The 13,077-nt window shown below is 40.4% G+C and overlaps 1 protein-coding gene across 1 annotated transcript; it reads right to left on the bottom strand.

Annotated features, from left to right (window-relative positions):
- Window positions 1-6,636: 6,636 nt before the first annotated feature.
- Window positions 6,637-10,883, bottom strand: rgs1 (regulator of G protein signaling 1). Its single transcript, XM_089008489.1, has 4 exons — window positions 10,754-10,883; window positions 10,559-10,643; window positions 10,327-10,493; window positions 6,637-6,938 (listed from the first exon to the last, which is right to left on the bottom strand). The coding sequence occupies exons 1-4, from the start codon at window positions 10,784-10,786 to the stop codon at window positions 6,762-6,764; spliced, it is 462 nt and encodes a 153-aa protein (XP_088864615.1). The 5' UTR covers window positions 10,787-10,883; the 3' UTR covers window positions 6,637-6,761.
- Between the last annotated feature and the right edge of the window lie 2,194 nt (window positions 10,884-13,077).

Genomic DNA, 13,077 nt, shown 5'->3' with positions numbered 1-13,077 from the left:
TACTCGCTGTGTTTTCTTTGATTTGTGAATAAACATCCTGCTTGGTTAGTACGTTTCTGTTTTGGGATCCCAAAAACTCCACTACGTTCCGACGAGTCATCTGCCGTCACTCTCGCTCGGAACGTGACAGCGACGGATGACTCGGCTACAGGATGTTCTTTTCTCTTCAAATATCTATCCAATGACACTTGCTCTCACTCCCACAGTCACATCACTAGATTTCACAGCCTCCTTATTCTTTAATATCGTACTGATCGTAGATTTCGCCATGCTGTATTCCCTCGCCAGATCAGACACTTGCACACCTCCTTCATATTTTGCGATTATGATTATTATTTTACGCACTACATTTCTTTTGTCACTTTAAGCAGCACTTACTTTCTTTGGAGGCATAATTAGGGGCTAAAACTCTTCGTACACCTATATTAAACGCTAGAGCAAAACGCAGCACGTCCGCTAGCGACAACAGTTGGTCACAGAGAGAGCGATACACCCGTGCGCCGCTCAGCTCCCCACCCTCGCGTACGCACTCACGTGTCGTATTGGCGTTCGAACACCGATTGATGTTCGAACGCCGAAGCAAAAATATCTCGAATATTTTGTTCGAACACCGATTTGTTCGAACTGTGAGGCGTTCGAGAACCGAGGTACCACTGTACTTAAAATCCCCCACCTTACTTTATCTCTTCTCGTTGTAGCATCACTCTTGTACAGGTAACATCCGATTTACGACCGGCGCGAGTTACGGCCACCCGTACTTACGACGAACGAGTTGCCGAATCATCAGAGCAAAATTGAATGTCTGGATCCCCAAGTAAGTGACAGAGACAGAAGTCTGTGCAGGATTCCCAAGTAGGCGACAGAGACAGAGGTCTGTGCAGGATAATGTATTCAGAGACAACACAAAGCGCTGGTCCCAAAAAGAGGACCAGGGGAATAATCAAAAAATAAACAATACCCAAAACGACGAATGGAGAGGGGGGGCAATTTGAAACCCAACACGCATTCTACGCCAATGGTGAAAAGCAACTCGCACACGGTGGTGCAGAGAAGGAACAATCCCAAAAGGATTACGGGATGTGGAGGGTGAGGGGGCTCGCACCGAGCACCGAAGATATAGAAATTCCAAGGTAATACTAAGTACAAATACAACTTGACAGCATTCCGTTTTTACAGCATTCCTGATGAAGGAGGTGGTGGAAGCGGGGAGGCGTGGCTCTGCCCCCAGCTATCAATCCGAACGTGACAATGTCGAACAAGTAGGATATTTAATTTAAAACAAATTCTTTTCTTACAGACAGTGTTTTTAGGTGTTCATTACCAGACATGTTTCGGCGTATACTTCCGCCTTCGTCAGAGTGTCCAGTAGTTTTTTTATTATAGTATTATAAAATAATAGTATTATTATTTTATTATAGTATTTGCCATAGCAGTATAGCACAAAAAGATGATACAAAATAACTGTTTCTTAACAAACGCGTCCAGCATTTTCTACACATTGACAGCATCTCACTCGCACAGAAATCGGGCTTGCATGCGTGGGAAGCCGTGCGTATTAGGGTCAGCAGAAATTGTGTGTGCCGACACAGTAATAAAGATCGATAATACGAAATAGAAAATGATTTAAATGACACTAAAAGTTATACGATTTCTAAATGAAATGTCGACATTTTGGTATATAATAGTATTAAATAGAACACGTTGCTTAAAAACAACAGATTGACGTCGTATACTATCCTGTCATAGAAATTTTGCATCAGCCATTTTGATTGCGTTTCGATTTACGACCGTTTGACTTTCGACCGTTTTGTTGGAACGGAACCTGGTCGTAACTCGGATGTTACCTGTACTTGGATCCCTCTCATTCACACATGTTCCGTTTAACCAATCTTTATTATTGTGGTTAATAGTCGTGCAGAACTAGCAATATGTCAAACATATTTTTATGACCTCATTCATTTGTGAAAATCATTAGATGACCTCAGTTCCACCCTGCGTTACTGTCAGCCATTTACAGTAATCCAGATCATTAGAGTGCCATCCAGTGGAGATCATTTTGGCACATTTTTCAATGTTAACCCTACATGGTGCTCTATGATTATTTATACACAGAATCTATCTAATGACTTACTATTTTCTTTCAATAAAAAAAATAAATCATCTGCAAACTCATCTGAAAGGAACTTCAGCCCTGTGAGGCTGTTCCCCAGGAAACACCTGTCGTCATGTTTTCAAAAAAATATTGTGTACCATCGAATCCCATTTTTAACAAAGGTATAATTTTGCCACAATATCAAAACGCGTTGTATGTGAATTTGATGCATGTGTTCCCCGTTTGAAAATATGTTTCAGAAGCCGTTATTGAGTGACAGGCCTTCGATCCACGCAGTAATCGATTGCCAAACAGAATTGGTTTTAAATAAAAAACGTTGCAACACTCCTCTCTAGTGGCGTATCTGCATCACCACTAAACGAGAGGTACTTGAAATTTAGTAGAAAAGCATCAACCCGCCACGTACAATTACTGGTACTGTATTCAGGTTAAAAAACGACAACATCCATTTATTGTGATAAATAAATATATGAGGCATTTCTTAATGCCAGTCTTTGCAAAAGACTAGCTTTGACCTGGATGCTGTTTTTTTCTTTGTGTTTTAAAATTTAATTTAGCATTTGTTGTGTGGCAATCAAAGCTTATTTATGTAGGTACGCTACAGTGACCTATATTCCTTCACGATTATTTCTGTCCAGTGAACCGAGCGCACTCTGTACTCGCAATCATATATCATTGAATTTTTGTGGAGTACGTAATCATTTTTCGTGGGATTTTCCAAGCTTTGCACTTTATGATGATGTATTACACGTTTCTCTCCATGCTGGTTCTTCAAATTTCCGAATACGACAAAGAGAAACGGGGAAAAAATGATTGAAGTTTACGCTGTTTTTGCTAACACTACAGTTTATAAAGGTGAGTAAGTTGTATTTATATATATATATATATATAAGTGGTGGAATATATATTTTCCTTCATAACTGCCAAGTTTCAAGAAAGAAGAAGAATTGGCATATATATATATATATTTCCTTATATAACTGCCATAGTTATATAAGAAATAAGAAGATATATATATATATATATATATATATATATATATATATATATTTCTAGAGCTCGCAATTTTCTTTCCTAGTATTTAGTGACAGCCATTTTTGATTTCTGCCTGCATTCGATCGTTGATATTTGCTAATTTATATTTTGAATCTTTTCCCATGTTTTCTGTTCTTGTTTAGAATTTCAGAGGCTTTCCAATGGTACCTTACTTGTTAAGATCTGCCAAAAAATAAGAAACTTATGATAGTTTAAACTGTAATAAAGAAGTCGGTCACAGATTTTCATTGTTTTAACTGTTAACAGGCAAAAAAAAAAAAAATAAAATCCCCTCATATTTCGTAAATTAAAAATTCCATTATTTCCTTGTTATTTGTCATAGAGCAATAATCTATACATCATTTGAAAGCTATTTAAATGCACTTAAATATGGTAATAGAAAATGTGTGATGAATTATTACTGAAACATTTTGTCACATCCTTAATTTATAATAATAATAATACATTTCATTTGTAAGCGCCTTTCAAAACTCTCAAGGTCGCTTTACAGTCACTGGATAAGTTTTTCTGTGGGTGAGCAGCGCGAGCCACACGCGCCAGCGTTCACTCAACCCGTAAGTAACTCAAATATTTATGTTGTTTTACTCTAAATAGTTGAAATCTTAGGAATATACACAAAGATTGTAAGTTTCTGTTGTCAATGTTAGCTTTTAATTATTTCTTTTATTTATGGTTTTATTGTTCTGTGCATTGTTCTTTTAATTGTAAAGTGTCTTAAATGTATTATTATTATCATTGGGTGGATGGGTCCTCCATGTTTAATGTTCAGAATATATATATATATAAAGACATAAATTTTAAGAAATGATATGTGTGTTTTTTACCTCAGTAATTGGTTTTATATATGCAATGATAACGAATGAGATAAAACTTCAAAACAACTACAGTAGAATCTACGCTGGCAGTGGTTGGAGCCAATCTGCAGCATCAGGCATTATATAAGAAGTGCGTCAATGAGCATAAGGTCACACATTCATGATTTTGATGCAAATGCTCATTGAGTGTGTGTTTGGGGCCTGCATCATCTCAAGAGGCAAAGGGAAGATGATCGTCGAGTTTTTCTCGGCAGCGATTGTATCGAGGGTCGCGGATGGATATATATATATATATATATATATATATATATATATATATATATATATATATAAAACTCACAAGGACACTTTACAATCACAGTTCCAGTTTTTTTGTGTGCAGATGAGCAGCGGCAGCCATTCGCGCCAGCGTTCAGGCTGACTATGTAGTTTTTTTCTTTCAAAACAACTCAACTTTATTTGTAGAGTCAGTTAATGACAATTTCAGATCACCTTATCACGCAATCTCCCAATACTACCTTGGAGATCGACTGGTCGATCATGATCGGCGTATTGAGCACCCCTGTGTTAGACCATACAGTGGGGCCTTGGTTTACGAACTTAATTGGTTCCCAGACAGAGTGTGTGAGGTGAAAAGTGTGTATCCCAAAAAATAATTTCAAAATCAGAATAATCCGTTCCCATGTCTCCATAAAATACAATTTTCAACTAAATAAGACTTAACACTACACAACATACCTTATTCTATGTATAATAAATGTGCTATTGTATTGTAATGAACGAAATACACTCCACTGTATAATAAAGTCACTTCATTTACATTTGTGATGGTTGTTGATGGCTCTTAATTGACACCTTTTGCTTTCTGACTTGTAAGGTCTTACAAAACTGAGGCATTACATTATCAATCATCATGTTGATGATTCTCATCGTCACAGTCTTTACTGGATGGAACTGTTCAATAAAAGTGTCATGATCTGGTTGGCGACCAACGGGGGGCGCTGTCGGCCCCGCCTGCACCTGCACAGGTGCTGATCGTCCCGATCAGATTGGCGACCAGCGGGTAGCGACGTCAGCCCTGCCGGCAGCCTCGCAGGTGCTGGTCGTTATAATCAATGACACTTAAAAGGACACCTGGCACGATCATCCGGTGCCGATTCATTGTTTGTTTGCTGTTTGTTTGCTTGCTGCATGCATTGTGTACGTGTTTGTTTAACCTTGGCGGACTTTTACACTTGGTTTTCTTTTGCTACTTTGTATTTTTTCCATTCAGATCATTTTGAGGTTTTACATTTTGTTCCTGCTGACTTTATTTTAATACAATTTGTCAAACAACCTCCTGCTCCCTCCTGCCTGCTTTTTGGGATCCGAACCCGCCATCACCACCTTGCAAACCGTGACAAAAAGTCTGCACATCACAAATTATTCCATGCTGCTTTCAAGATCGAAGGGTAACATCATGCCAACCGACAAAAGAAGGCGAGCGGGGGCAATCTGAATCAGAATCAGAATACCTTTATTCGTCCCACAATGGGGAAATTTGCAAATCTGTCCAGCCTATCAAGCTAGGCAAAATAAAATGGCACACGGTGGTGAAAAAAACTTGTGATCCCCGAAGGCAACAAACTTAAGTGATCGAGGCTAACAATAACCTCGGGCGAAGCAAACTCTTGTGCTGGCAAGTCCAAGACACTGGCGAGGCGCGAGGCGTCGTAATCATGTCATTGGTGAGGTGACAGCGACTCGTTGAAATGTCCCAGTATCGGTGATGAGGGGATTGACAGCAGCTGGCGGAGGAAGGGAGCGACGGCCCCGCTCCAGCTGTCAACTCGCACGAGACAAGTTCTGTGTCATTAGTCACGTGAAAGCATCGCGTAAATAACGCTGTTGTGTAAAGCTTTGTTGCGAAGGATGGTAGCAATGGTGGACTTGGCATATCGGTACGGGGATCTCTATTTGTAGAATGGTAGTCGAAAGTTACTCTCAGGGAAGTGACACACGGCATGGGAAATGTGTCAGGCTGAGATTCACATGAAAGCCGCGGTGCGCATCTGTGACGCCACAAACGCTCACCTCGTTCGTGTTTCTCAATGATCTCCTTCTTCTCCCCGACTGTAATTTTGTTTTGTGTCTTCTTAGGCTGAACACGAGCCCGTGGTGGTTTTTTTGGCCCCATAACAGCAAAAGTATCTGTAAAAAACTCATTGGAGGCGATCTACATGTCTGTCTCTCTCTCAGTCTTTCTCTCTCGATCGACATGTGCATTCAGAGAAAGGGGGTGTGGAAAGGCAGGCCGGCTGGGGCGCTGTTCGGTCGTGTGCTTTGGTGTATACCGCCGAAGATTACTCCGCCAGCCTTGGTGGGGGAGGGGGGGGGTGTATCGCGAAAAGTAGTGCTTCATCCAAGGTTTAATTTTCATAAATTTACCGTTTGTAAACCGAGGCCCCGCTGTATTTTATTTTCGTATTGAATTGAAATGTGTGTCGAACACTTCAGGGGGCTCCTTATGATAGTGGCGTGGGCAGAATAAATAAATCTTAGTTCACACTCTTTTCAAATACTTTATTATTATTATTATTATTACTTTTTTAAATAAAAGAGATAGTATGTTACAAGCTTAAAATAGCCTCATGCTGCGAGCGTCAACTGAATCACAGAGGTTGAGAAGACGTGGAACTGCGTTGCAGGGCAAAATCCAGACATCCAGTTAAATCACACATAGTCGAACGACAGAGCAAGGTGACAGCCATTTTGCATGTCTGCCAGCTTTAAAAGTGTCACCTTAAATCGATTTTTCTCAGGAGTCCTTGATAGATGTCAGACTTGAGGAAACGTGGGTAGCAATCTCTGGCCATCAAAGAGTAGATGAGCCTCTGAGCTGAGTCGAATGAAGTCAACGTTGGCTGAGAGATGTTCTTTGTAATTTTTTCCCTGGTAACGCAATCTATGTTGATCTGAAATTAAACATAATTGACAAAGGCATCTTAAAGCAATGGTTCTTTCAACCTGCAATGTATGGGGAAGACATCTCGCACGGTCATGCAGTAAGTTTTAACTGGCTTGAACCAGTGGTCGGGAACGTTTGACTCTTGAGCCATGTATGGCTCTTGTGATGATTGCATCTGGCTTGCAGATAAAAAAAACTAGTCTCGCTTTTTGGCTCCTCGTTTGCTGTCGAGGACTGCGTTTGGCTCCAACAACGATTTTGATTGGATGATATTGGTCTATGTTGCTGTTGCTGTGGAAACAGATAAACACCCCTTTTTGAAAAAGCCCACAAGTTCATTAGCTCAAAGTTAATGAAAAAAGATGATGAGTATTGTACACTTCAGGTTGAATGGACCGAAGAATTCGCCTTGGTGGAGAGAACAGGTTCACCCATGATTCTAATTTGTAATGAAACAACATTGTCGATGAAACAGTCGAATGTCAGTGACAGTGACACTTTGACACACCCCATGCTACGTTCGCATCAATATACTGTGCGAGCGATAGTAGAAAACAAGCGTGCAAGCTAACGAGCAGTGTACAGTCTAGCTAGCAGTAACTTTGCGTATGGACACGGCAAGCTGACTTTCAGTCTTATGGTTTGGCTGGATTTTTTTATCAATCACGAGTAATGGAAAACCATTCATATTAATAGTGAATATTATTTCCATGTGTGTGTGTGTGTGTGTGTGTGTGTGTGTGTGTGTGTGTGTGTGTGTGTGTGTGTGTGTGTGTGTGTGTGTGTGTGTGTGTGTGTGTGTGTGTGTGTGTGTGTGTGTGTGTGTGCTCTCACTGAAAAATATTTCTAAATATTTTGCTTTTATGGCTCTCTCTAGTCAAAAAGGTTCCCGACTCCTGGGCTTAAACAGTCTAAAAAGGAACAACATGGTTGTACTGGATCTGTAGGGGCATCTGTTGCTTGTCTCCAAAGTATCAGTTCGACCTTACTATTGATATTAGCAACTGAATCACTACATCAACTGGAATATATTACTCATTCTACACTGACCCCAAAACATGTCGTAATTTAACAAATGAAAAATCAACCTGGGTAAAAAAAGGTAAATGGAGTGCACTCAGAGTATGTTGTGCCTTACCGTCATTGCATGCCTAAGAAGCCAAATGCAGTGATACCTCAGTTTAAGGACTTAATTGGTTCCCAGATATTGTGTGCAAGGCAAAAAGTTCATCTGGCGAGCATTTATTTCCCATAAGAAACCATTAAAAAATTAGAATCATCCGTTCCCAGGTCCCCATAAAACGTAATTTTCTCCTTAATAAGACTTAAGACTACAAAAAATATACTTTTTTTATGTATAATAAATGTGCTATTGGATTGTAATTAAAGAAATAAACTGTACTATATAATAAAGTCGTTTTATTAACCTTTGTGATGGCCGTTGATGTAGTTACCTCGTGATGATATCCACGTGAAGTTGCCGTGCTTTCTCGTCGATAATACCCCCACACAATGTCCCATGCTAGCTGCTTTTTCAATCTTTTCTATTGCCTGAGATCATTGCTTAGTCAACACAGAAACACCCTTAGCAATGGTCGACTCAGCATACTTGTAGTGGCATGCTAAGTCACACAAACGCACACCTCGCTCGTGTTTTTCGATGATCTCCTTCATCTGCTCGACTGAAATTTTCTTTTGTGTCCTCTTTGTCTTAACACTATCCTGTGCTGGGGTCTTTTTCAGTCCTTAATAGCAAAAGTACTCCACTCGATAACAAACCACGTTGGCACTCAAAGAAAGTGGGTGTGGAAAACTAGTCCGCCAGCCACCGTGGCGATGTTTGACCGTGTGGTTTGGTTCGTCCGCTGAAAACTAGTTTGTATGCCAAGATTATATTCTCACAAATTTAATGTTCGTGAGGCGAAAAGTTCGTTAGCTAAAGCGTTCGTAAACCGAGGTATCACTGTAACAGTACATTGTTTAAATATATGATAGTGCACCCTTGGCCAGTGCATTGAACCAAAATTGGCAAATAAGTTTTTTTTTTTTTTTAAACTTTACAATAACTTACTTTAACCTCCTGGATCTCACGCCTTGCCCTGGCAAAAGGTTTAAAATGGATGTTTTGTTTTGTTTTTTTTTTTTTTTTGGGGGGGGGGTCCTGTTTTTAAACCATCTACGTTGGGATCTACCAGCCTCATCTTAGTGGAGTGTTAAGCGAGCTCATCTTTGAAATCTGGTTTATATTTGAAAACTCCCTTTTTTCTAAGATGATAGCCGGCCAACAGCTCAATGGCACGACGATTGGCTATTAAGAAATTATGCCACACAGTGCAGAGGTGCAGTGTTTGGTCCCAGCTCCTCCCTTTGTGGAGTTTGCATGTTCTCCCAGTGCCCGTGTGGGCTTTTACTGGCTACTCCGGTTTCCTTGTTTCCTTCTACATAGCAAAATCACGCATGGCGGGTTAACAGAGCACTTTCAATAATCCTGAGGTGTGCGTGTGAGCGCAGATGGTTGTTCGTTATGTGTCCTTTGATTGGCTGACAAGCAGTTCAGAATGAGTTGCTCAAATACATGTGGGATAAGTGCAAACACCTGGCACCCTTGTGATGATACGTGGATTAAAACAATGGATGGTAGGATGAATATTTTATTTAGTTACTCAGCACTGTTATCCACATTTTCCATTCTTCCTTTTTTGATAGTGCTCATTTGCATCAGGTTGCGCCTGAGCCTTTCCCAGCTGACAATAGTCACAAGACAATTGGAAGGATTTTTTTTCTCGCCCTACAGGGAGTTCACATCAGTGGATGTCGTTCACATTTATGAGCTGTGAGCATTTTAAGACGTTTCTCTGATATTAAGGCGATATACCATATTTTCCGGTGGATAAGGCACACGCAAAGGCCTTCATTATCTTCAAAAGATGACCCTGCGCCTTATACACAGGTGCGCCTTATATGTGAAGTAATATTGAGCCACAACAGGTCTGGCAACGACCGTCAGTAGCCACCGACTCCATTTACCCACTATAGAAGTAGTGTGTAACCCCCGCTGCTACTGTAGCGCCTTATAATGTGGTGTGCCTTATATTTGTAAATGTTTATATCTTTATATATTATATTTGTAAAACTTTTTTCATTCATTGAAGGTGCGCCTTACACTTCAGTGGGCCTTATATATGGAAAAAGTTTGAAAAAACACCTGTAAACCTGTAAATACAGTAAATATAAACTTCAAGACTTCCGTTGACTTAATAAACATTTTATAGTCCTCAAAAAAGCCTACTGTGCTTTGTTTGACAATGTAGGAGAAAGCCGCAGGCTTATTAACAAAATCATGCTCACCTCATCCTCATCATCCTCTCAATCATTATAATCACCATGTACAGTACCTGTTTGGGTGCTTCTGTTTGAACAAACTCAGAATAAATCCTGTTGGCGGAAGAGATCATCTCTGGGGCGCTCTTAATTTTTTTATATTCCTCACACGCAAGCCAAAACAGGATGTTCTCCTCACTGTGTTCCGACTGCAAGAACTCCCGGAAGGCTAACTGACCATCTGCAAAGCAAAAAACATGGATGAGATGGAGACCGTCTTCATCAGAAGTGAAAAGAGGCACTCACTTTTACAAGTGAGGACATTGTCCACCGACTCGCTCCAAGCATCGACGTCCTCTAGCGGGTCCTTGAGAAAGCAACATAATCCCCCCTTGAAAAATGCATGGACAATCGCTTATTTTATTCACTGTAAAAGAACCTGCAAACACCCAGCTTCAGCATTCTATTCAAAGTAGATACGCAGTGAAAAATAAGACTTACAGAAAGCAAAATCCGTCTTGTCATTTTCCACATTTCTGTTGTAAATGGCTGGAAATGTTCAATGCCTCCCAAAATGAAATGCAGAAAATCTCACTTGATCGCCATTTTCTTCATCCAAAAAGCAAGGGAATGCAAAAGACAAAACTCTGTCAGACTGATGATGTGATTGTGATTGTTTGGAAACGAGGGAAACAGGTGACTGAACAAATCCAAATTGGTCTGACCAACAGGAATGGAAGGTATGTAAATGTGTATGCAAAGATTTTTTTTCTTCCCATTTGTGAGGAGGGGTGATCCCTCCTGGTCTGTCACTCCTAGACAGTGATTTTGCATCGCATCACCTCTTGACTTGTGCGTGTTTGTGTCCGACAGCGGGAGCTTGACCAAGGAATTCCTTTAAAATTGCTAAATAATCAAACAACTACGGCATTTAATCTATTTGAAGAACTATACTGCATGTTTGAACAGAAAATTTTTCATGCCCTGATCTGATGTTTTAATTTTGCTGGTGGTAGTACAGTTGAACGCTGGCGCGTGTGTCTGCCGCTGCTCAGCCGCACAAAAAATATCCTGTGACTGTAAAGTGTCCTTGAGAGTTTTGAAAGGCGCTTATAAATGAAATGTATTATTATTATTACAGTACAGTACAGTACAGTACACAGAGGAATTTGGCATCATCTTCCCATGATAATTTACATACTAATTTTCATATCCTTTTAATGAGAACAGATCAAAGATATCACATGGTGTATTTCTGACGGTGCTTTTGCATGGCGTGATTTCTTGTCTTGTGACGTCACCGTGATGCCGCTAATTATTCTGCTGCTCTCGTCTCGCGCCACGGTCAACATTTTAAACCCATTCCTTTTGAACCGTGTTTTCCTTCCTGACCACTGACCAAGCATGTAAATCAAAACAGGCAGAACAGGTGGTGTTAAAAATCCCACGGCTGCCCTTATTTGCATGGCCGGACGCTCACCAGTTTGAGGAATTTGATTTTCAAAAAAGGGGGGGGGGGGGGGCTACACCAAAGGCGGCCCTGGCCCTATATTGCAGTGACGTGCGGTGAGGTTCATGGCTGGTGAGGCACTGACGTCATCATAGTCAGATTTACAAACATATGAACTCTACAGAGTAGTTTATTCACCATTTGATTGGCAACAGTTAATGTATTTTGTTTAAAATTTCATGTCAGCATTTTTTATATATACAAACTGTAGCATAGAAAAAAAGAATTAAAAAAACGTTTTTATCGTGTTACCTTTAGTCCATGTGCCGCTCCTTCTGAAGGCATCGATAACTTCTTTGTAGAAGCCTTCCTTATCTTTCTTCAGTTTTAAAAGTCTCTCTGTCTCAACGGAGATCACTGCCAGTGAAGAAAGTCGTCCTTGATCAGTCCTGTTCCGACTGTATGTTTTCAGTGCTGAGAATGACAATCTCGTCTACTTCTACAGCAACAAATGGGGCTGCACCGATCTCCTTTTTAATGTCATTTCTAATGACATCACCAAGTGCTTCAATTAAATCGTTCTGTATTCTGTTTCACAGGCTAGAAAATATAGTGGATGTCCCAAAATGACTCGCTAGCCTGTCATCTTTCTGAGCGAAAGCATGTAATAGTTCAACATAGTTGCCACGATGAGCAGAGCCTTTACTTTCATCATTTCCACAAAATGCCAGCTGTTGGCAAGCAGGTGGCATTGATGAGATCTTTTAAAATCTCCCGGTTCTCCTTTACCTTAGCATTGTGGATGCTGATGTTGAGTCTTCGCTCATTTTTGATGAGGCTCCGTTGTAAAATTTTCAGGTCGCAATATCCCATTTGAGTCCAGACATTGTCACAAATTGAGAACAGAAGGCAGGAAAAGCAGAAAAGGCGGTTTCTTGCTGGACATCCACACAGCCAGCCTTTTCGTGTGCACCAGTCCGCCTGAAAAGAGCGATTATTGTGTCCCGTTGTCTGAAGCAAACCTTTTAGCTCCGGTGTTGGTCTTCCTTTAATTATTACCTCCTGCTTTGATTGAAAGTCCAGTTTAGAAAATTCTTTCAATTTAGATATGTAATCCTCCATTCTGAAAGTGAGGCCAAGCAACACGAAAAAATGACTGCAGGGTTGCACTTTACTTGCTAACTGTTTACTGTAGCTTTCTGTCTCTAATTCTATTATTCTGCAGACGTGGAGTTGTTGCGTCACACGCGTGTATGATTTTGAAGTGCGCCTTTCAACACTTTCATGTCTTTCAATTCCTTGATCTCCTTGATGTGCGTCTCACCTTGACGCATAGCACACACTTGAAAATTGTATAAAAGGACCTGTCGCGGGA

This window comes from Hippocampus bargibanti, linkage group LG11 (genome assembly GCF_051943395.1).
Source record: "Hippocampus bargibanti isolate YZ-2025 linkage group LG11, ASM5194339v1, whole genome shotgun sequence".
In the NCBI taxonomy this organism is placed as follows: domain Eukaryota; kingdom Metazoa; phylum Chordata; class Actinopteri; order Syngnathiformes; family Syngnathidae; genus Hippocampus; species Hippocampus bargibanti.
This window is presented reverse-complemented; position numbering and strand designations above follow the sequence as displayed.